Below are 24,074 nucleotides of genomic sequence, written 5' to 3'. Positions count from 1 at the left end.
AGCTGATAATGATGGTGGCCAATGGCATGGGCCGTATTTAAAGCTAAATGACGAAGGAGTAGCTCAGAGTGCCAGAGAAACCAAACATGGCTCTCAGGTTACTGAAACTTCTAGAAACAGGACACCATTTGATGACACTGGGGAAACAGGAGAGATGTAAATTTTATAAGAACCAGGAATTTTTAGAAGATATCTTACTAGACACTTGAGTTGGTAGCTGGAGATACAAACTAGAGCTCAGGGGATATGTACATTCATAAACTGCATTACTTGCTTGTTAAATCCCCAACACATCCTTACCATTTTCCAGACAAATGCATGCTGTGAAGGACATAGTCTTTCTAGGCACTTGCTACTTTATCTCTAGCCATGTATACACCAGGCCCTTTTGTCATACACTCCCTGATCCCTCCCTTCCTCCATTTCTTTCATACATGTGTCATTTCCTTTGCCTGGATTATTTTTCCATTTTTACTAGACTGTTTTTCCTTTGAACCCTAGTTCTTTGGATAAGCCTTCCTGTCTTCTTGTGGTATAGATAGTCTGGATGTTCTTTTTCCTGCCTGTCACCACACTCTACCCAGTTTTCTATGGACAATAGCACCAGCATATTCATCCTGGTACTCCACTAACTAGTTAAGTTAGCTTTGATAAAATGCAATAATCCTTTAAGTTTGACTCCTCATCTATAAACTAAGTGATATGAGGTATTGCGCTTATGACATTGCCTGGCATAGTAGAAGTACCATGCAACTCATTAAATATTATTATAATGATATAATACCTACTGCAATGTTGTGTGACAATTTTCATGTTGCTTTTTTGCCTTCCAGTGGAGCCGCTAAGCCTTTCCTCTGGGCTTCTGGCACACGTTAAACCTCATTAATTCTTTCTAACATGGATTAATGCATTTAAGAATGAAGAAAACATAGCAGTGGGCTGTATCAGTACCCTGAAATAAACTGTCACTTCTATGGGGGTCTTTCTATGCTCATATTCTTCTGGCTACTGTACACCATGCTGAGAAGTCCTGGGTTGACTGTTCCAATTATATTTTGATTGAAGGAAAAAGGAATATTGTTACCTTTGGATCAGGCAGGCATGGCCCAAAGGCTTCCAGTAGAAGGGTCTCTTCTCTCACAGCGTTCTCATAGTCTGCAAAGGACAACTTCCCATCATGGTCTTGGTCCTGAGAGGTGAGCATCCTGGGTCAGTGAGCACATGGCACTCTTGCTGCAAATGCACACTCTTTTTCACAGTCAGGTGTTAGTAGGAGAATGAGAGATTAGGTTGGCAAGGTAAAAAATAAAGTTTTGTAGTTGTGGGGGGAACAAGATGTTATTAATGGAATCAAGAGCCTCTCACATGCTAGGCAAGTGCTCTGTCACTGACCCACACCAGCAGCTCAAAGAAATCACTCTACTGACAAGCAAAAGTTGACTCATTTAACTAAACAGAATACTGAAAATCATCATCACTGAATTCTTACTTCTGTCCCACACATTGCTTATAAGTTGCAATACAAAAATTCTACATTACTCATACTTACCATTTTCTTAAGTATAATTTCAACCAAATCTTTAATTCCTTCATCAGGGTCCTCCTCAGAGGGCTGCTTGAGAAGACTGCTCTTCAGCATGTAGAACATCTCTTCCTTTGAAATGAAGCCATCACCATTCAGATCAAACACTTCAAAACAATCTAAAGAAAATTACATATATTATATATGTATGTACACACACAATATGTGTGTGTGTGTGTGTGTGTGTGTGTGTGTGTGTGTGTGTGTGTGTGTGTGTGATTATCACTAAGGTGGCATTTTCTTCTGATAAAGCAGTCAGAATGGAAACATATCTTATTACTTCATTATTTGGCTACTAGCTTGATGCTAGTCGACTTTCATGGGAAATATTCCCATTTCTCTTTACATGTTTCTTTAACTGACTACTAAAAGAAACTCCTAGGAGCACTAACCTGAGCATTACTGACTGGAAACATGGAAAAGCAATTGCATATTTATATTAATTATATTAAATGAAGTATGACTCCATCAGTTAAGAATTAAGAAGTAGAAAACTTAAATTGTGTTTTCTAGTTTAATGTTTGTTATCAATGTAAACTACTTAGAACATGAATGTACTGTTGCATGGTTAGACTGTAGATCACAACCTGCGCTGCTTTCCTTTCATGACACTCCTTTAATGGCTTGATTTTCCTGTTAATTAATATACTCCCATTATTTATTCACTTAAATTTGTCTCCATAAAAAGGCCAATGAAGATTCACCAACTAACCAACCAACCAACCAACCAACCAATCAAAACCTACTTTATTGGGTTGGAAATAGTGATTTAAAAAGCTTTTGCTGAACCCAGCCACTTCCTGAGACTTGGAAACCAACCCCCAGCCATATTCGGACCTAGAGGTGAGTGACTGTGTACAAACCCGGTGAGGCCCACCCCTAGGGACCCATCCCTGGTTCCAGAAGTTCCCTGGGAACACCTGGCCAACTTGGCCCCAGTTGCCGGCCAGCAGGCAGGGCTCCTGCTGAAAGGCTCCCTGTTCACCAAGAACCCTGGGCAAACACACCCTGCAATCTACACACCTTGCCCCCCTACTCCCATCTGCCTGAGACCCCAGCTACTTCCTGAGGCTTGGAAACCAACCCCCAGCTCTATTCGGGCCTAGAGAGAAAGCTCTCATTGGACAAAGGGCTGTCATTGGACCAAGGGTAACCTCAGCAGACAGGGAATCTGCCAGCCCTCATTAGACCAAGAGTGGCTTTCTGAGAAGTAAAATCTCCCACCTCTCATTGGAACAAGAGAGGCTTCCTGAAATATAGAATCAGTCAGCTCTGACTGGACCAAGAGACCTGAGAAGACCAAGAAAGCATCTGTGACTCACAGAGTCAACTAGCTTGGGTTGACCCAAGAGCAGCTCCCCTGAGACATAGAATCTGCCTGGTCCAAGTAGACCAATAGGTAAGATTAGACCCAGAAGGGCCCCCTGAGATACAGACACAACAAGCACAGAGTGGACCAACAGCAACTCACTCACACAGGAACCTCGTATACCCGTTAGAGGAGGAGTTGGGGCCGACGTCAAGGCAGAAGTACATACAACAACATAAAGAGCAATACAGCATCACCAGAACCTAGCCCTCCTCCAACAGCAAGACCTGAACATTACAAGACAGAAGAAGCAGAAAAAAGCAACCTTAAGAATAGCATCATGAAAAAAAAGCATCATGAAGATGCTAGAGGCCTTTCAAGAAAAAAATGAAAAATGAAATTGAGGAAAAGATGAACAAAAAGTGGAAGAAATAGAGGAAAAGACAAATAAAAAATTGGAAGAATGCAATAAATCCCTTAAAGAAAACCATGAAAAAGCAATCAGCAGGTGAGGGAAACAGTTCAAGACCTGAAAAGGGAAATAGAAACAATGAAGAAGACACAAACAGAGGGAATGCTGCAAACAGAAAATCTGAGTAAACAAATAGGATAACCAACAGAATACAAGAGATGGAGGAGAAGATCTCTGCTATAGAGGATACAATAGAGGATTCATTAGTCAAAGAAAATACCAAAGCCAAAAAGTTATAACACAAAATGTCCAAGAACTCTGGGACACCATGAAAAGACCAAACCCAAGAATAATAGGGATAGAGGAAGGAGAAGAATACCAACTCAAAGGTACAGAAAATATATTCAACAAGATCATAGAAGAAAACTTTCCCAACTTAAAGAAGGAAATACCTATGAAGATACAAGAAGCCTATATAGAACACCAAACAGACTAGACCCCCCAGAAAGTCCCCTCACCATATACTAATTAAACAGCTGAACCTACAGAATAAAGAAAGAATATTAAGAGCAGCAAAGGAAAAAGGCCAAGTGACTTATAAAGGCAAACTCATCAGAATAACACCCAATTTCTCAATGGAGACTTTGAAAGCCAGAAGGACCTGGACACATGTAATGCAGACACTAAGAGACTGTGGATGCCAGCCTAAACTAATATACCTAGCAAAACTTTCAATCATCATAGATGGAGTGCACAAGACATTCCAAGACAAAGCCAGATTTAAACAATATCTCTCCACAAATCCAGCCCTACAGAAAGCACTAGAAGGGAAATTCCAACCTAAGGAAGTCAGATACACCCTTGAAAACACAGGCAATAGATAACACCACAGCAGTAAACCCCAAAGAAGAGAAGTACACACACACTACCACCAAAAGATAACAGGAACTAACAATCACTGGTCATTAATATCCCTTAATGTCAATGAACTTAATTCACCTATAAAAAGACACAGGCTAACAAAATGGATACAAAAGCACGACCCATCTTTCTGCTTCATACAAGAAACACACCTCAATTTCAAAGACAGACACTACCTCAGAATAAAAGACTGGGAAAAGTCTTTTCCAATCAAATGGTCTTAAGAACCTAGCGGGTGTAGCCATCCTAATATCCAGCAAAATAGACTTCAAACTAAAATCAATCAAAAGAGATCACGAAGGACATTATATACTCATCACAGAAAAAATCCACCAAGATGAAGTTCCAATTCCGAAACAATGTCCCAAACACAAGGCATTATGTAAAAAGAAACATTACTAAAGCTTAAATCACACATAAAAACCCCACACATTAATAGTGGGAGACTTCAACACCCCACTCTCACCACTGGACAGATCTGCAAAATCAAAACTTAAGAGAGAAATAAGGGACTTAACTGATGTTATGACTCAAATGGAATTAATATCTATAGAACATTCCATCCTAACAAAAAAGACCATACCTCCTTCTCAGCACCACATGGAACCTTCTCTAAAATCGACCACATACTCGACCACAAAAGCAAATCTCAACAGATAACAAAAAAAAATGGGCCAGGCGGTGGTGGTGCACGCCTTTAATCCCAGCACTCGGGAGGCAGAGGCAGGTATATTTTTGTGAGTTCAAGGCTAGCCTGGTCTACAGAGCGGGATCCAGGAAAGGCACGAGCTACACAGAGAAACCCTGTCTTGAAAAACCAAAAAACCAAAAAAAAACCAAAACAAAACAAAACAAAAAAAAACCAAAAAATGGAATAACCTCCTGTGTTCTATCAGACTACCATGGTTTAAAGTTAGATTTCAACAACAACAAGAATTACAGAAAGCCTACAATCTCATGGAAGCTTAATAATGCCCAACTGAATCACCAATGGGTCAAGGAAGAAATAAAGAAATTAAAGACTTCCTAGAGATCAATGAAAATTGTATACCATATACCCAAACTTATGGGATGCTATGAAAGCAGTGCTAAGAGGAAAATTCATCACACTAAATGCCCACATAAAGAAGTTGGAGAAATCTCACACTAGTGACTTAATAGCACACCTGAAAGCTCTAGAACAAGAAGAAGCAAAGTCACCCAGGAGGAATAAATTCCAGGAAATAATCAAATGAGAGCTGAAATCAATAAAATAGAAACAAAGAGAACAATACAAAGAATCAATGAAACAAAGAGTTGATTCTTGGAGAAAATCAACAAAATAGACAAGCCCTTATCCAGACTAACCAAAAGGCAGAGAGAGGGCATCCAAATTAGCAAATTCAGAAATGAAAAGGGAGACATAACAACTAACATTGAGGAAATCCAGAGAACCATCAGGTCATACTTCAAAAACCTGTACTCCACAAAACTGGAAAATCTAAAATAAATGGATAATTTTCTGGATAGGTACCACATACCTAAGTTAAATCAAGACCAAATAAACTATTTAAATAGTCCAATAATCCCTAAGGAAATAGAAACAGTCATTAAAAGTCTCCCAACCAAAAAAAGCCTAGGACCAGATAGTTTCAGCACAGAATTCTACCAGATTTTCAAAGAAGAGATAATACCAATACTCTTTAAATTGTTCCACACAATAGAAACAGAGGGAACATTACCAAACTCCTTTTATGAGGCTACAATTACCCTGATTCCCAAGCCAAACAATGATGCAATAAAGAAAGAGAACTACAGGCCAATCTTCCTCATGAATATTGCTGCAAAAAATACTCAATAAAATATTGGCAGTTGATTAGCTTGAACTGTTTGGGAGTGGAGCCCAGGCAGTGGAGCCAGGACCTGTCCTTGGTGCATGGGCTGGCTTTTTGGAGCCTGAGGCCTATGCTGGAACACTTTGTTCAGCCTTGGTGTAGGAAGGAGGGGAATGGACCTGCCTTGGCTGAGTCTGCCAGGCTGGGCTGACTCCCCAGGGGAGACCTTGCCTTGGAGGAGGTGGGAATGGGGGGGTGGATTGGGGGGCATGGCAGGGGGCAGGTGGGAGAAGGGAGGACGGGGGAATCTGTGGCTGATATGTGAAATTAAGTTAATTATAAAATAAAAATACTATAAAAAATAAAAAAATAAAACGCTTTTGCTATGTTTATCTTAATGTATAAACTAGCAAGTCATCTGCAAGCTTACATTTCATTTTTTCTTCTAAAGTCCCTCGAAGAAACAGTGATAATCCATGAATCCATTCTGATACATTTACACAGCCATCATTGTCTTTATCAAAACCTCGAAATACTAAAAATGACACAATGTAATAGTTGTGTTGGATTTTAATCCTGCATAATATATCAAATCTAACTTCACTCTCCATTTCACAGCTGTTTCAAGCCCCAAGGTCACCATGCCCTCATTTGACAAAAGAAACTGAAACACATAACCTGAAAAAACTCTTTTAGTTATATATTCAACTTCCTCTTCATATGTTGTAGAAATAGCTAATGTTCTTTATATATAAAATATGGCTAAAATGATAATATACTGGCACATTAAACATGCTAGTCATTAGATATTTAAGCTTCTTAATAAAAAATAGTTTATGTTTTTATTCCTCAAGATAAGCTATGCTGTTACATGTTGGGAGTGTATCTTAACTGTTATGTAGTATTTTCTAGCATGTAAGAAAATTTAAGTAGAAGTAGAACACTATGGGGCTTTTTTTGTATGAGTATGAAACCTAGCTACCCAACAAAACTTTGTTCTCTTTCTAAACAACAAAAGGAATAGGAGACTGATTCCGTCTCCAAACATTTTGGAAGATTAAAATATATTCAAATGAAATTGGGAAATGTAGAACATGAGATTCCTCCCAAGAGCATAACCAAACTTAAACCTTTGTTAATTACAGTTGAATTTGACAATCTCTCTCACATATGCATCTTACCTCTGTCCATAATCATGTCATCTGTCATTCCAAATGTCACATGCAGGATGTTCCGAAATGCATTACGATCTAGTCCAATGACTACCCCTGGTCTTTCTGCTACATCACCCACCAAGTTATAGAAAAGCGTAATAAGACAGTTCACTTCAAATTTATTAACTGTAAAAGATCAAAATGAACACATAACAAAAGTATACTTTAAAATCTTAGGCTCTATTCAAATACTGTATTAATGAGTTTATATATTCAAAATCAAAAGCATCTAATGAATGAAAATGCATCTAATGAAAGCATCTAATGAAAGTGGCTTGGTTGCCACTTTCAAGTCTCCCATATCCTGAGCCACAGCCTCATAGTTTAAAAGATGATGATGCCAATGTCACATTATACACTAATAGAAGGTAAGTTATTCATGGAGCCAAATGCTAAATAGAAATAGATTCTACTGCATTTAGGATGAATGAAAATGAGGTGGCAGCAATGTGATCCAAATGACTGTGGTGTCAGATTTGAGACTTCACAGTACAGACAGAGGGCACGTCACAGTTGTGTTGTTTGAGACTGCTAGCAACAGCCAGCATTTGATGGTAGGTGTTTATGTCAGCTACAAACAAGCATTTCCCTGGAAGTTTAGACTCCTAAATATCTATGTACTCATTTTCATTTTAGTTTAGGCCTAGTGAATTTATAAGGCAGAACCTTGAAATCAGAATTATTTTCTAATAAAAGGCATTTTAAGCAAGTTCTACTAACCAGCATGGTTCTTCTCCAAGTTGTGGTGAACATTAACACTAAACTGTTCAGGGATTACTTTGGTAGAAGGATTTCTTTTTAATTAAAAACACACACACTCACACACACCTACACACAAAAAAAGAGAGGAAAGAGGAAAGAGTGAGAGAGAGACAGAGAGACAACAGAGAGACAGACAGAGAGAGAATATGAGAGAGGGAATGAGAGAGAGATGAGAATGAAATACTTACTGGCATTAAGAACATAAGTGAAAGCTGGCAACATAGCTCAGCTGGTAAAAAACCAACAAACACTTGCCTTGCCACAGAGGCCTGGTGATTTGCGTTTTGAAAATACACACACACACACACACACACACACACACCACACACACACACACACACACACTTACTTATGCAACAGCAGCAACACTAGCACCATCAACAATAAACAGATAAAACATTTTAAAATACAGTTTTACCAAAAAGAACTTAAGTTAATTTAAATGTGAGGTATGAGTGGAGAGGGGTGAAATTTTATTTAAAACCAAAAAGAAAACAGGTGAAATACTTTCATACATAAGGACGTCTATGTGTAAGAGAAAATAGAGAAATTGAACATATCTAACATGCCACAACACATAGAGAGTGGTTCCTGGTTTTAAAAATCACATTTTAAGAGAGAGCTTAAAACTTTGAAAAAGGAAAAAATAGTAAGTAAAATTAGTAAGTAATCGTAAACAATATAATTGTTAAGATTTTATTAAATGAGCTGTAAGTTACTGTGGAAAACAGCATGCCCTAAAATATAAATAGTGTGATCCCAATGATTCTACTTCTCAGCATGCACACACACTTAAAGAACTGAAAGAAGCTAGGTGGATTAACAAGCTGCCCACTCTAAGACCCTTTCTTCTCTGGTTCAACACAATGAATCTGTCTCATTGTACTGTGTCATAATCTGCTATTTAAAGACATTTTAAATGATCATAATGTCCATGAGCTGTAGCTGTTTAAACAGAACATACCACTTACATTTCACTAATAATCACTAAAGTTTCTAGGATTTATGTAAAAATTTTTACTTAAGATCAAAAATCAAGAGATTTTTTCCAGACATCTTTTTACTCATAATTTAAAATCTATACAAAGTTTAGAGTTTAGCTCAGTGGTAGATGGCTTGCATAGCATGTTTAGTCCTCGATACTGCAATTAAAAATACAAAGGAAAACCACTCATTTTCAATTGTTCTCAGTGTTTGTTAGTGAAGCAATGTGAACTTATTAAACAAGACTCAATCAATTGAGAATTATGTTCTATACTGGTCAGACATGTTTGTATTCATTTTAGAAATATCAGGTATTCTCCTAGAAAACTCTGGGACAAGGACAACTCTGTTTTTCAGTCTGAGTACCATTCACTGGTGTCTGGTCATTTGGAGGAGCTCCTTCACCTTTGAAACCCACTAGTAATTGGAAATTGAGTGTCTGAAACTGGGGACAGATTCTTTACCATCTTGAATTTACTCAGCAACACAGTTTTCAAAATAGACTGCCTCTTCCTAAGACATTGTTTGTAGAACTTCAAGTCTCTTTCTTAAAGGTGTCCAGGAAGTGGATGACTGTTTTCCCTTATTCAGCCCGTTAGTAAGAGCTAGAGTGTAAGTTAAGGTGCTATATACATTGGCTCTGCTACTTTCTTGATTCTAGTGTTTTTCTAGAACTTTTTCAATCTGTCTAAAGCTAAAGACACATACCTCCCAGGCATGTAGCATCTCACTTCTTTAACATAAACACAGGTAAAGAGAGTCTTTGAATTTAGTGAGTGTGAAGGAGCGCAGGCAGCACACACTAGACGCTTGCCATCTGGTTGAGTTTCTAAAGATCCTGGGACTGGATGAGTAGCTGACACCCCAGAAAAAGATTCTCTTCCAGATTTCTCTTGAGGGGTAGTGTGGAGGGGGCCCTTGTGGTGGAAGCAGGAAGGAGGCACTAGGTAGGAAAGAGACCTGGCCCAGAAGTCCTGGGTCCTCCAGCATTAGGTTCTTACTTACAATGCTTGCAACTTTTAGTTAAGGTGTCTGTCAACTTCTGTAGCTTCTTTCGGTTCATGGTGGGTGCTCACATAATTAGGTCTCAGTGTCCTCTGGAGCCAGGTCCCTTCACAAGCTCCAGGCTGAAAAGGCCTGGTGCAGACTCCTTGGCATTTGCGGCCCTAACAGATAGTGTGGCCATGGCAACGCCTTAGAGGGCCACCAATTGGCTCCCAGGGGCGGGCACGCGAGACATAAATGAGGCCCCTGCACACAAAGGAGCCATGGCAACCGCTGGGCCTGCTGCAGATTGGCTCCTGCTCTGGAGGTTGAGTAGTCAGACTAGAAAAGCTTGTGGCTGGAACTGCCAGCCCTGGCTGCCCAGCCCCTGCAGTCCAAGTTACAGAGTTCCAACCTGGCGCTCTGCAGACTGTTGGTTGCCAGGTTGGGGTTTTTAATTTCCACTTGTCATTGTCTTTTTGGTTCACAGTCCCTCAAGATTGGGACGTAAATATTCAGAAGTCTAAGAGTAAGGTGTGCATATTATGTAGGAGATGTTTTGGGTACTGAGCACGACGGGATTTAGGGTCTTCAAGGAGGTCTGTGGAAGTGCTGGAGGGAAATAGGTGTCATTCAAACAACTGTCACGGTGGCTTTTTGCCGGAGTGTGAGAATTTTCTTCAGGACTAATTGACCACCGGAAGTGAGTCTGAACACTTAGACTTGAACTGTGTTGCTGAGAACTCTCTCTCTCTCTCTCTCTCTCTCTCTCTCTCTCTCTCTCTCTCTCTCTCTCTCTCTCTCTCTCTCCTCTCTCATCTCCTGTCTCACTCTTTGGAGGTAGAGGTTGTCAGTCAAATTTTGCAAATTTTGCAAAAAGCCACTGTCAAATTTTAAGTTTGTGAATTAAAGTTACATCCTCTTATATGGAGATGGGTTCCCACTTAAGTGCGGGGTATAACCCAAGCTTGCTTTTTAAAAATATATCCCATTAAAACTAATGCTTTGCCAGTTCTGGCTCTGTTTTTTTTTTTAAAAATAAAAGAATCATTATACATCTGTAGTACTGCAGTACTTTCTGCTTTACTCATTAACAGATGGGATGCTCTGTTTGAATTTAGACCTAAATGAACGGGCTAGCTCAACATGAACCTTCAGAGAGCAACGGCTGGGAAATCACAGGAGTTTATTGAAAACATAATGTCCTTTTCAAACTGAAAATAGAAAAATACTGCCAAGAATAAGGAACAACCCCAAATGAAATAGTTCCAGTGTTGAAGTGTCTGATTTTCTTTTACAGTTTTATTTGTAGAAATAATTACAACGCTGTTTGAAACCAGAACCAAGAACCAGGGACTTTGCCTCCCTAAAGAAAACTGAGAACTGTTAACCAATATGAAATGACCACCTTAAATCTAGAAACTGAGAAACTCTGAGGTAGTAGAAGCAAATGAGAAGGACTGGATATATTGTGATTTCTTCCCATAAAATCATAGAATTTCCCCCCTACATTTCGGAGTTGAATTGAAGCAAAAGCCAGGGAGTAGGTGTGGCTGTCAGTTGTTAATGACATAATCCATGGGCATGTGAGGTGTCTTAGGAAACAGCTTTGACCGATGGTAAACACATTAATGAGTGTGCCGGGCATCCAGGAAGACAGCACACATTGGACGACTCTTGAAGGCACATACAGATGAGATAATTGCTTATTTCAATCAGACCATATTGGCCATTTTTCCTTAAAGTGAAAAAAAATGTAGGGTCAATATTGGAGCCTGTTGAGATTAAAAATAGGCAAGTGCTTACAGTAGACAAAATCTCTTAGCCATTGAGCAATATTTGAAAAAAAAAACTCCTTGCTTCCTAAACTCCAACTGGACTAAAGAGATCTGCATAAATTGTGTGCAGCTTGTCAGCAAATCTTTGTCAGGGTAAGTATATTTATTTGAGGCATGTTTTGTTAACACACTAGTATAATTCAGACCACTCACCACATTTTGTGAAAAATTAAAATCCATACTTCTTCCACTTTAGAAACAAATTGCAGGCCTCTAATCAAATTTAAGACAAAATTGAAATTTCTATTTGTAATTTTTAGTTGCTTGAGATGAACAGACTCAGGCCTTCCCTTAGGGCTTTCTTTCTTTTTCTGTTTTTGTTTTTGTTTTTGTTTTTGTTTTTCAAGACAGGGTTTCTCTGTGTAGCTTTGCTCCTTTCATGGAACTCACTTGGTTGTCCAGGCTGGCCTCGAACTCACAGAGATCCGCCTGGCTCTGCCTCCCTAGTGCTGGGATTAAAGGCATGCACCACCACAGCCCAGTGGCCCTTAGGGCTTTCTAAGAGTAAATCAATTAAGTGTGAATGCTTAACTTAGATCAGGTCAGCTGATAACACAACAACAAAAGATTGTGGTTCATTTGTGTTGGACAGCAATTTTACTGTGCATGAAATGATCATGGAACTCTCTAAAGTTCAAGAAACCTTGAGATGGATATTTTTCTAAATACAAAGTTATATTTAAATGACTATTGATGCTATAATGTTTCCTTTAATTTGGGGTTACCTTGACTTGCTATTCTTTGGAATGTTGCCATAATAAATAACTTAGACCTTGACTTGATGGAAGTGTTTTATTAACATGAACCTTTTATGATGAAGGCACTGAGAAGCTCTTTGGGAAATGACATCATAGAATTGATGTCCAACTATAGTGTATTATAAATATATAATGGGATTATTTAATAAAAGGAACAGAGAACTTGGTTTTCTGCATTATTTAAATTCAATTTTACTAATTTATTTTATAGAGATAATGATTAAAGTTTGGAGTTAAGTTTAGTCAGTTGTTTGAGTTGAATATCCTCTGCTATTTGTGGCCATTTTGTCTTTTGCTCAGATATTGTGATGATAGTCTCTTTTTAAAACCAAGAGTCCATTGAACATTGAACATCAGGATTTCTGGATACATTTCATCTCTGTCCACCAGAAATTATACTTCTTCAAATAGGTCTTTTGATATTCCTATGAAATTCTCTTTATTTATCCTCTTGCCAAGGAGCATTAACTTTCAAACACTCAGCACTAAACTGTGAATTACCTGATGTTGTAATTCTCTATTCCAATATGTAAATTTATTTTAATCAATGTCTTTATGTGCATTTGTCTAGCCTTTGTCTATACTTCTGAAGTTTAACAAGCCCCAATTTGGATTGTATTAACAGAAATCAGAGAGGAAAATGTTCAATGAGAGGGAAAAAATGTTGCCTCCTGGTTCTCCAAGGCATCTCCGTGTGGAGCCCTGTGTGCGACACCTCAGAGGGAGGGATTTCTACCTGCAGTGGAGTCCTTAAAGGGAGTAGGGCACTAAGGAAAAACTTTCTTTCAAACTAGCCTTTCCCCAAAGTGCACACTCAGCCCTCACTGGTGTTAATACAGTCAAGACATTTTTTTTCACAATCAAGTGACCAGTAGGTAAAACTAATGTAGATGTAATTCTAAACGGTTTTATTAAATAAGAAACACAGAGCCAAATAAAGAGCCCAGAGATCGAGCAGTAGCCAAGAGCTAAGACTACTTATCTTACCACTTGCTGCTGTCCTTTCCCTGGAGAGAGAGACCTTCTTCCTATGTCCTGTCTTTTTATTGTCTTTCTGTTCTGCATTCTCATTGGTTATAAACCCAAGCACATGACTTCCTTGTCACTGCCGTTCTACACAGACCTCCAGGTCTCTATGGTTTGTACTGAGATTAAAGGTTCGGGTCACCGCTTGGCTGTGTCCTTGAACACACAAAGATTCTGCCTGCCTTGTGATTGGATTAAGGGCATGTGCCACCACCACTGGACCTCTGCTAAATGGCTTGCTCTTAGCTCTGATCCCAGGCAACTTTATTTATTAACATACAAATAAAATCACATTTCAGCACAAATAAAATATCACCATAAACTAATGCTTAAGGTTTACCAAAGTAGGATTCTTACAATTCACATGTAATCTAAAAAGTTGGAAATGAAGTTGTGGCCTGTAGTAAGTAGCTATCAGATGAGCATGTCAGTAGTATGAGTAAAGAAGACACTGGTTTCTCTAAAACTTCATGAACCCAATTATAAATCCAATGGGAGTGTGGGAATGAAGTCTACAAAGGCTGCACCATAAGCTTCTCTGACAAGACTTATGATAACTGTGCTGTTTACATAGCTACCACAGGGACAGTAGGTACTCTCCCTTTCCCAACAAAATACCAGGATGCTGTAACCTACTAATGGGAACTAGGAAAGTGGCCATACACCTCCTCCATATCTTTGTAATACACTCTCCATACTTTCCCAAGATTTCACCACTGCCAGGCTTATAAGCCTCTTCTCTGGCCGATCTATGGATATTTAAAGGATGGACAGGGCTGGAGAGATGGTTCAGTGGTTAAGAGCATTGACTGTTCTTCCAAAGGACCTGGGTTCAGTTTCCATCACCCACATGGCAGCTCACAACTGTCTGTAACTCCAGTTCCAGGGAACCCAGCATCTATGGCAAAAACACCAATATGCATTAAAAAAAAGTAAAGACTGGATCTCCAAAGGTAACCCATAGATCATGACATGCACTGGGGACCTGAATTCATTCAGAACAGACATCAATAGAAAGCCTGTGACTGTCAGACTGTGGGCACTTTTGGACAGGAAACGGGAATCAGCATTTGTAGTATTAACATTTGGAGAATTCCACATATTTTCATCTGTGAGCAAAAGCTCATGAGAACTTGGACTTCCTTTCCTTTTGTCCAAGCTGGGATTTGAAAGCAGGGCCTGTGCATACCAAGAAAATGCTGACTTTCACTTCTTTAAGACTGTTTCATACTTGATGATTCTTAAGAATACAACTAAAATTTGTATCAATACTTTCACTGTTCCTTCATTAAGTCAAACTTTATGCTAATATCAGCAGGTCACTCTACTGATGTTATTAGAAGCATCTGGAGTGCTCAGCTTTGAATTTCTTGACTGTGTTGTTGGAGAAATGACAGGGATTGCTTGGTTCATTATCCCATGAACCTACTGTCTCTTCAGAATGATCTCTCACTAAAATAAATGCTACCAGCCAAACCCTCGAGAACAATGCTGTCTAATAGCTGGGTGGACAAGACTCATTCTCCAGCTCTGGGTAATTTGCAGTGGTATATCACTCTATGGGCATTTGAAGGGACGTTTGTAGGACTGGAAACTAGCAAGTCAAGAAAGGCGTAGTAGAAAGCATTTGTGTAGCATCATGACCTTTATATTTCACAAGTGTGAGTTCTCAATTTGCTTAAGAAAAGACTATTTGTTTGTTTAATATTGCAAGTCCTAGTAACGATTTCCATATATTGTTTATTTATTCATTTTAATAGTAGTTTGAAGCATTTACCATGAGCCAGGTGTGTCTAGTTAAGGACCTAGGTACTTTCCTGTTAGTCGCTAATCTGTACTGGGACTTTGCAGTGTAATATACATGTACATCTGGGAAGATCATGTCCTCTCTGGTAAAGTTCCACAAAGGAAATCAGTCTTTAGGACATGCAAGTCCAGGTACTGCTTCCTAAAATCCATTCAGAGGTGATAATGAGCTAGGATACCCAGCACTATTAAAAAATGAGATATCTGGGAGAATAAGGAGGTATCTGAAAGTGCATTGATAATCTATCAGAATTATTTTTGGTGGGTCCAGTGCTGTCACATAGCCCCTTAATAGCAGAAGAGGAAGTACAAAGTAAAACAGAGAGATTCAAAGGGAATTAAGGACTGTGTGTGCTTATCAGGTAATGTAGACTCCAGCCCTCCACCAATGGGAAACTAATTCTATCAATGGCCTACCCTAGTCTCAGGATGGCTAAAATTATGATGTGGCTGTGGGAGACCACACCAGAAAAACTTGTCAAACCTGCCCAAAATATGAGATAAATGAGTCTTGTTTCAAGCTGTTAATTTGTCATACAGCAATAAAGAATAAATATAGGATCTTTTAACTTCAAAAGAACTTCCATGTGCTTTTTAATCTTTTTAATATTTAAAAAGTCACTCAAATCTCAAAGAAACTTCAAGAAACATTTTGAGATCTACTTTACACAGAGTAAAGACAACAAATTTCCAGATCATAATTTGAGAAACTTTGAAATGGATGTAATTTTGTAACTGTTTCTGACCAAACACTTGACAAGAAGTAATTTAAGGTGAGAGTGAATGCAGTTCACTTTGGAGGGAAATGTTGTGTGGTGGGAATGGCTGAGTCTATTCTCTGATCAGGACACAGGGGCAGGAGGGGAAGGCCTGCGTTCACAATGTTGACTTACTAGGCCCATTGTTCCAAGGTGATAGAGTCCATCATGGTGGAAGGCACAGAAAGAAGGAAGCATCAGCATCAGCTAAAAATAACAGAAATGAACTCTGGCAACATTGGAAAAAACTTTCCCTCTTTCCTTCCTTCCTTCCTTCCTTCCTTCCTTCCTTCCTTCCTTCCTTTCCCTTCCTTCCTTCCTTCTTTACTTCCATCCTTTTCCATCTTTCCATTCCTTCCTCCCTCCCTTCCTTCTCTTCTTTTCTTCGCTGTATTTCCATTATTTGTTGAGACAGAGTCTCACTATGCAGTCCAAATTGGACTCAATTTCATAGCAATCCTTCTCCCTCATCCTCCCAAGTACAGTGATTACAGACGTGAGCACCATTTCATCCAGCTTTAAGATATCTTTATCACAGGTCTATAGGTTTTTGTCCATCATCTTACAGACCTGAGTGATTATCATTGACTCCACTACCTACTGATATCAGGAAGCACCCACATGGCTCAGAAAACAGGAGTGCATTCTTTTGTATTCCAGGTTTCTGTGAAGGATTGACTTTGATTTGTTTGTTCTTTTTGTCAGAGTTGATTTAATCCAAATACAGGTAATTCAATTCATAAACTCACTTAACCACTAATTCACTAAGTGAAGCCTTTATGATATTCTGAAATCAAACAAATCAAGAGAGGTACCACCATAACTTTTTCTACTTCTTGCATTTGAAGACATTTCTGGACTGAATATTTGGGGCCCCAAGAATTCATATTATAATGTCAGAATATTCTGTTAGGAGGGTTAGAAGGAAAGAGGGCTTTAAGGGGCATTTAGGAAATGATGGAGGAACACTTACTAATAGGATTAAAACCTCTACAGATCTCTAGAGAGCCCCTTCCTCTTGTGTTAATTATTGACACAGCAAGAAAATGTCCTTGCCAATTGGTGAATGTTCATTGCCATAATCCTGGACTTCCCAACTTCTAAAACAGTGAGCAATAGATTATGAGAGCTGCCCAGCTCATGATGTTTTCCTAGAGCAGCATAAGTGAACTCCTACATATACAACTGCTTTGCATACTTAAAAGGGTATGAGATATCCTTTGTCATACACTCTCTACATCCAATGTCTTCTAAGTCAATAACTTCCTCTCAGAAATCTGTAAGCACTTTTTGCCTGTTTTGTTTGCTCCTCTCACCTGGCACATCCTACTTAAGTCATCCTACTTAGGTCTCCTAAATCTTTTCTTAGCGAACCAACCTTCCTGACACATAAGAAATATGGTCTTCCTGACTGCTATAGTTTGGGTGTAGAATGTTTCCTATAGACCCACATATGTAAGCGTTGGCCCACATCTTAGAGCAACTGGGAGATGTGGGACTTTAAAACAGTGTGGCCTAGTTGCAGGTTTTTTTTATAACTGGGGCATTCCCTTGAAAATAGTAGAAAGAGTAGAGATTCATTAGCCTCTTCACTGACTATATTTCTTTCCTATCAGGTTGAGCAGATTTGATACACCACAGGCTCCAGCTATGTTCTGCTACCCCAACTAGACTTTTGAAGCAATGTGACTGACTAGTTATAAACCACAACTACTCAATTATTTTTTCTTTACATACTGATTATCTAGGATATTTGTTTTAATGACAGAAAGCAAGTGTACTGACAAACAAATGATCTTAATTTTTATAAAAGGTGTGTAAATGTCTATCTAGTCTTGCAGCTTATATTTAAATGCATATTTGAACATGACCTTGAAACTCTGTGAATTGGTGTTTTATGCTTTTTTTAAAAAAATTTGTATTGTATTTGAACATATAACTATCTTCAGCTACACTGAATTATTTGGACTGAAATCATGTCAAACAATGCAATACCTAATAAGAGCCTGGTAAATTGATGTCATGTGACAGGTCAAAGTTGAGTTTGAACATGAAGATAGTTGGTTTCTTAGAATTAACAGTTTAGACTTGAAAAACTGAATTTTCATTTTCTCTTACACTCCAGGCCACATTCACATTTAACCATGTAGTTTAGCTACACTTGAAGAATTAGAGTCAAACTCTTCTTTAAAAAAGTATCCAGTTCTACAGGCGACATGGTTGAGAAGGAAACACATATATTTTCCTTCTTCACCAACCCTGATGAAATAAATTCTTGATGAGGTCAATGTTTCAGTTTGGAAAATATAAGGGCTGTTTATGAAAATCTGATTGCATGCACATGATTGTTCAGTGTCCACAGTAGGCAAGAGATCATAGCCACAGGTCATTGCTTCTACATTTTCCCCCCAATGTATCCAACATGTGGAAAATATGTATAACTTATTCTGTGTCAATGAAACTTCACAATTAGTGTGTCGTTGGAGTACCCCAAGCAGTACCGATCGATCCAGAAGTGTGGTTCTCTGAAATAAATATGAGTCATTATGACTTACAGGGCATGATTAGGAAGACAGGGACTAGAGGTGTACTTTAGAATCACATAGTCATTAAATAGTTTATTTCTGTAGGTGGTATTCTGTCGATAGAGAAGCTGACTATGGAGGCAGGGAAGTGTTTGCTGCTGGCTTCAGGATTTGTTGTGGGATTAGCAGTTACCCAGAACATTAGAAGATAGTAGTCAACTCAGCATAGACAGAATGATTTCATTTGTTGTTTACTTGAAAGCTGTCAATGGCTCATCATTAATAAAGTCTCTGAAACTGCAATGGACTGGCAGTATCTAACTAGGGAGTCTCATACTTTCAATTTCAAAGACCTTAAAACTTTTTGTGGGGGGAGATTAGAGAGCCAGGCATTTAAATAAAAACCCAGACTGGCTTACAGGAGCCTTCATGCTTAATCCATCAGTGGTTCTTATTCTATATGTAAAGTTTTAATTTTTATTTTAAAGGTGTTTTATTATTTGAAAATTTTGCATGTATATGCCTGTGTATGAGTATGTGCACATAAGTACCCTTGGGACCAGAGGCATCAGATTCCCCTGGAGCTAAAGTTGCAGACAGCTGTTAGCCAGTCACACATTATGGTGAAATCTTATTTCCTCAGAGTCAGCATGAAGGTTTGTGATCCAGAAGAGGACAAGGCTGTGTCTTAAGCTAGCAGTCAAGCTGGCAATGAGTATGAGTCTCCCCTGTGTTACTGGTCTGGGCACCATGAGAATGGCAGTCTTGCAGGGTTCATGGAAAGACATTATGCTTGGCATAATGAGAGGCCAGAAAAGGTCATTGTTGAAGGTGCAGCCTCAGTTGAGGTGGAAAATCCAGGAGTCAAAAGGTCATAAAAAGAAGCTGAAGCATGTTACCATCTGATGAGGTTGGAGTCCCTGAAGAGACATCACTAGGGAATATGAAGCCTAGCTGTAGTGGAAACCCCAGCATACTTACTGGCAATATCAGGAACATGTGATGTCTGTGAAGGATAAAAGCAGATATAAAGTAGAGTGAGTCTGAACCTATAAGACAGTCTGTGTGTCCTACAGATGGTAGAGCTGGGGAGGTGGAGCTGTCCAAGCCCTTTGGAGCCCAGGAGACTATGAGTGAATCCCAGCTGCAAGATATTGGGCTACAGGATTTGGTTTATACTGTTGGATGTTGGTTTTGCTTTGGCTTGATTGTGACTGTGCCCTGTTCTTTCTGCTAGTTGAGAAAATAATTAACTAGTTTTTTTATTTATAAAAACCCATAATTGAGAGACTTTGGACTTTTAAAGAGACAAGGTTTTTAAAGAAGATTTAACTTTTAGGATCTTGAAATTTAAAAAAACAATGTGGAATTTTTAAAGTTATATTATGTTTTATGTTGTGATATTGACATAAGATCTTGGTGATGAACAAGAAAAGGAAGGTAATAGCTTAGTAATGATGCGTTCGTGTGTCAAGTTGACAAGGATTCAGTCGTATTGGTTAGTTTTGTCAACTTGATATAAACTAGAGTCATCTGGTAAAAGAGAACCTTAACTGAGGGGTTGCCTGTATCAGATTACCTCTAGGCAAGTGTGTGGGCACATTTTGATCAATGACTGATGTGAGACTACTGTGGACAGTGCCAGCTCTGAAAACATATGTAAAAGCAACCTGAGCAAGCCATGGAAATAAAACCAGCAAACAATATTTTGTCATCATTTCTGCTTTAGTTTCTGCTTCCAGATTCCTGCCCTGACTTCCCTTCATAATGGATGATAACCTGTAAGCTTAAAGCTGAAAGCTGAAATAAACCTTTTCCTTGTAGTTAGAGTTTTCCTGCCTGCCCACGGTCAGGACAAATCTCTCTCACCTGCCAGTCCCACAGCTGCTCAGACCCAACCAAGTAAACACAGAGACTTATATTGGTTACAAACTGTATGACCATGGCAGGCTTCTTGCTAACTGTTCTTACAGCTTAAATTAATCCATTTCTATAAATCTATACCTTGCCACGTGGTTTGTGGCTTACCGGCATCTTCGCATGCTGTTTGTCATTGTGGCGACTGGCAGTGTCTCTGACTCAGCCTTCCACTTCCCAGCTTTATTCTCCTCCTTGTCCCGCCTATACTTCCTTCTGCCTGACTACTGGTCAATCAGTGTTTTATTTACTAACCAATCAGAGCAACTCATTTGCCATACAGAACATCCCACAGCATTTCCTCTTCAATTTTCTTTTGGCAAGTGTGCTATCACATCATTAGAAAGCAAACTATGACAATATACGAAGATGTAAATACCTCCTGTGCTCATTAGCAGGTCCCTTTTGTGAAAATTGCCATCCTGCCAAAAGCAACTTATAGATTCAATGTAATCCCTATCAAAATTATAATGCAGTTTTTCAAAGAATTGAAAAAAATCATATGGAAGAACAAAATACTGAATATAGTCAAAACAATCTCAGGATAGCAACATTGCTGAAAGTATCACCATTCCCTATTTCAAGCTATATTGCAGAGCTACAGGAATAAAACAAATAGTTCATTACTGACATAAAAACAGACACACTGATCAGTGGAATAAAATTGAGGGCCAGGATATAAGTCCATGCTCCTATACTCATGTAAATTTTTTACCAAGAGGTCACAAATATTCACTGGAAAAAAAGTGAATGGAGTTGGTAAAATAGGATAACTGCATGTAAAAGGATGAAACTACATTCTCATATGTCATTCTTTACTAAATTCAATTTTGAAACAGAACAAGGACCTCAACATAAGACATGATACCCTGAATATCATAGAAGACAAAGTGGGAAATAGCTTCAGTTTATTGGCATAGGAAAGGATTTCTGAGCAGACCCATGGTAATACAGATACTAATAATTGGCAAATGGGACTCATGAAACTGAAAAACTTCTGTATAGCAAAGGATACTACTATTCAAGTGAACTGTAAGCCCACACAATAGTAAAAACCATCACCATCTATCCACCTGACAAAGGGGTAGAATTCAAGCAGTATGGAGGGGGAATGGGGAAGAATGGACCAGGAAGGGCTAAATGGAGCAGGGTATGATAGGGCAGCACAGCAAAGGGAGTATGGGATGGAATAAAGATTTTTGAAAATTCCATATGGGAGCTTACTTTCTTCTTTCCAAATAAAAAGGCCATAGTCAATTGTGGGTTAACTTTGAGTTTTAGGTCACTGTGACACCTTAGATCCCTGTCAAACATTACAGGCTATTGACGTTGCTCTTGGTTACATAGTAGTTTGAAAGAAAATTACCCCCAAGAATGAGTGGCACTATTAGGAAGTATGGACTTGTTGGTGTAGGTGTGGCCTTGTTGGAGGAAGTGTGTCACTATGGAGGTGGGCTTTGAGGTCTTATACATGCTCAAGATACTGCCCAGTGTCTCGGTCTACTTCCTGTTGCCTGAATATCAACATGTAACAGCATCTTCCCTAGCACCAGATCTGCCTGCATGCTGCAATGTTCCCCACCAGGATGATAGTAGACTAAATCTCTAAAAATGTAAGCCACCCCAATTAAATGATTTTATTTTATAAAATTGCTATGGTCTATATACCCAAAGGATGATCAATCACACCATAGGGACACTTGTTCAACAATGTTCATAGCAGCATTATTTGTAATAGCTAGAACCTTGAAATAGTCTAGATGCCCCTCAACTGAAGCATGGTTAAAGAAAATGTGGTACATTTATACAACAGTGGTTAAAAAAACTGATTTCATGAAATTTGCAGGTAAATGGATGGAGCTGGAAAGAATCTTCCTGGGTGAGGTAACCCAGACCCAGAAAGACAAGCATGGTATGTACTCACATATAAGTGGATATTAGATGTAAAGCAAAGGATAACCAGGCTACAGTCCATAGCCCCAGACAAGCAAGGTAACAAGGAGGAACCTAAGAAGGACACGTATGGATTGCCTTAGGAAGGGGAAATAGATAAGACCTCCTGGGTAAATTTGGGGGTGATGAGAGGAGAGGATAAGGGATGAGAATATGAGGGAATGGGATAGTTGAATTGGGTGAGGGATGGAAAGCGAGAGCAATGAAAGAGATATCTTGACAGAAGGAGCCATTATGGATTAGAGAGAAACCTGGTGCCATGTAAACTCCCAGGAATCCACAAGGATAACCCCAGCTAAGACTCCTAGCAATAGTGGAGAGGGTGCCTGAACTAGCCTTCTCCTGTAGTCAGATTAGTGACTACCCTAGCTTTCATAATAGAACCTTCATTCAGTAACTGACGGAAGCCGATGTAGAAACCCACAGCCAAGCACTTGGCTGAGCTCCTGGAGAGCAGTTAAAGAGAAGAAGGATGGATTGTAGGAACAAGGAGTGTCAAGATCATGATGGGGAAACCCACAGAAACAGCTGACCTGAGTTAGTGGGAGCTCATGGACTCTCAATTGACAGCTGGGGAGCCTGCATGGGACCAAACTAGGCTCTCTGAATGTGGGTTACAGTTGTGTAGCTTGGTCTATTTGTGGGGCCCCTGGCAGTGGGACTAGGATCTATTCCTGGTGCATGAACTGGCTTTTTGGAGCCCATTCCCTGTGGTGGGCTACCTTGCTGAGCCTTGATGCACGGGAGAGGGAATTGGTCCTGCCTCAACTTGATATGCCAGGCTTTGTGGACTCCCCATGGGAGGCCTTACCTTCTCTGAGAAATGGATGCGGGTCGGGGGAGGGGAAGGATGGGAGGGAGGGAGAACTATGGTTTGTAGCAGGAATCTTAACAGGTCTTATTAATAAAATCAAACCTGAGGCCAGTTATTGGGTTGAATGCTGGAAGATCAGAGAAGCAGAATAGGCCACAGCTACCTCACCTTGCCAGTTCCTCAGCTGGTCCTGATTCCTCAGACTGGAAGCCTCTGAGTCCTCATCCCAATGGCTCTCAGCTGAACTGCTGCTCAAAAGCCTGAAGCTTAACCAGCTAAAAGCTTAACCAGCCAAATGCTTCTAGTTTCTGGTCCTCACGCCTTATATATCTTTCTGCCTTCTACCATCACTTCCTGGGATTAAAGGCTCGCTTTCTGGGATTAAAGGCGTGAGTCACCATGCTTGGCTGTATCCTTGAACAGATGGATTTCTGCCTCTGGAATGCTAGGATTAAAGGCGTGTGCTACCACTGCCTATCCTAAGTATTTAGTGGCTTTTCTGTTCTCTGACCCCAGATAAGTTTATTAGGGTACACAATATTTTGGGGAACACAATACCACCACATTTCCTCTATTTTTGTCTAAAATTAAAAAAAGCTTATAACTAATACAAGAAAAAACTATCTAATAAGTATATACAATAGATACAGTCAAGAATTACATTAATGATGTCTAGTCCATTAACATTTGAAAGATT

General features: G+C 39.3%; 1 protein-coding gene across 2 annotated transcripts in view; it reads right to left on the bottom strand.

Annotated features, from left to right (window-relative positions):
* Nucleotides 1-10,129, bottom strand: part of Clxn (calaxin) — a 44,453-nt gene extending 34,324 nt beyond the window's left edge. For both annotated transcript variants that reach the window (XM_052739936.1, XM_052739935.1), the window contains exons 1-5: nucleotides 10,004-10,129; nucleotides 7,220-7,378; nucleotides 6,469-6,573; nucleotides 1,550-1,701; nucleotides 1,085-1,189 (exon numbers count right to left, since the gene is read on the bottom strand). In XM_052739936.1, the coding sequence (XP_052595896.1) occupies nucleotides 1,085-1,189; nucleotides 1,550-1,701; nucleotides 6,469-6,573; nucleotides 7,220-7,378; nucleotides 10,004-10,061 (579 nt within the window). In that variant the 5' untranslated portion in view covers nucleotides 10,062-10,129. The remainder of the gene's footprint in view (nucleotides 1-1,084; nucleotides 1,190-1,549; nucleotides 1,702-6,468; nucleotides 6,574-7,219; nucleotides 7,379-10,003) is intronic.
* Between the last annotated feature and the right edge of the window lie 13,945 nt (nucleotides 10,130-24,074).

Source organism: Peromyscus californicus, unplaced genomic scaffold, assembly GCF_007827085.1.
Source record: "Peromyscus californicus insignis strain IS unplaced genomic scaffold, ASM782708v3 Scaffold_16__1_contigs__length_79575227, whole genome shotgun sequence".
In the NCBI taxonomy this organism is placed as follows: domain Eukaryota; kingdom Metazoa; phylum Chordata; class Mammalia; order Rodentia; family Cricetidae; genus Peromyscus; species Peromyscus californicus.
This window is presented reverse-complemented; position numbering and strand designations above follow the sequence as displayed.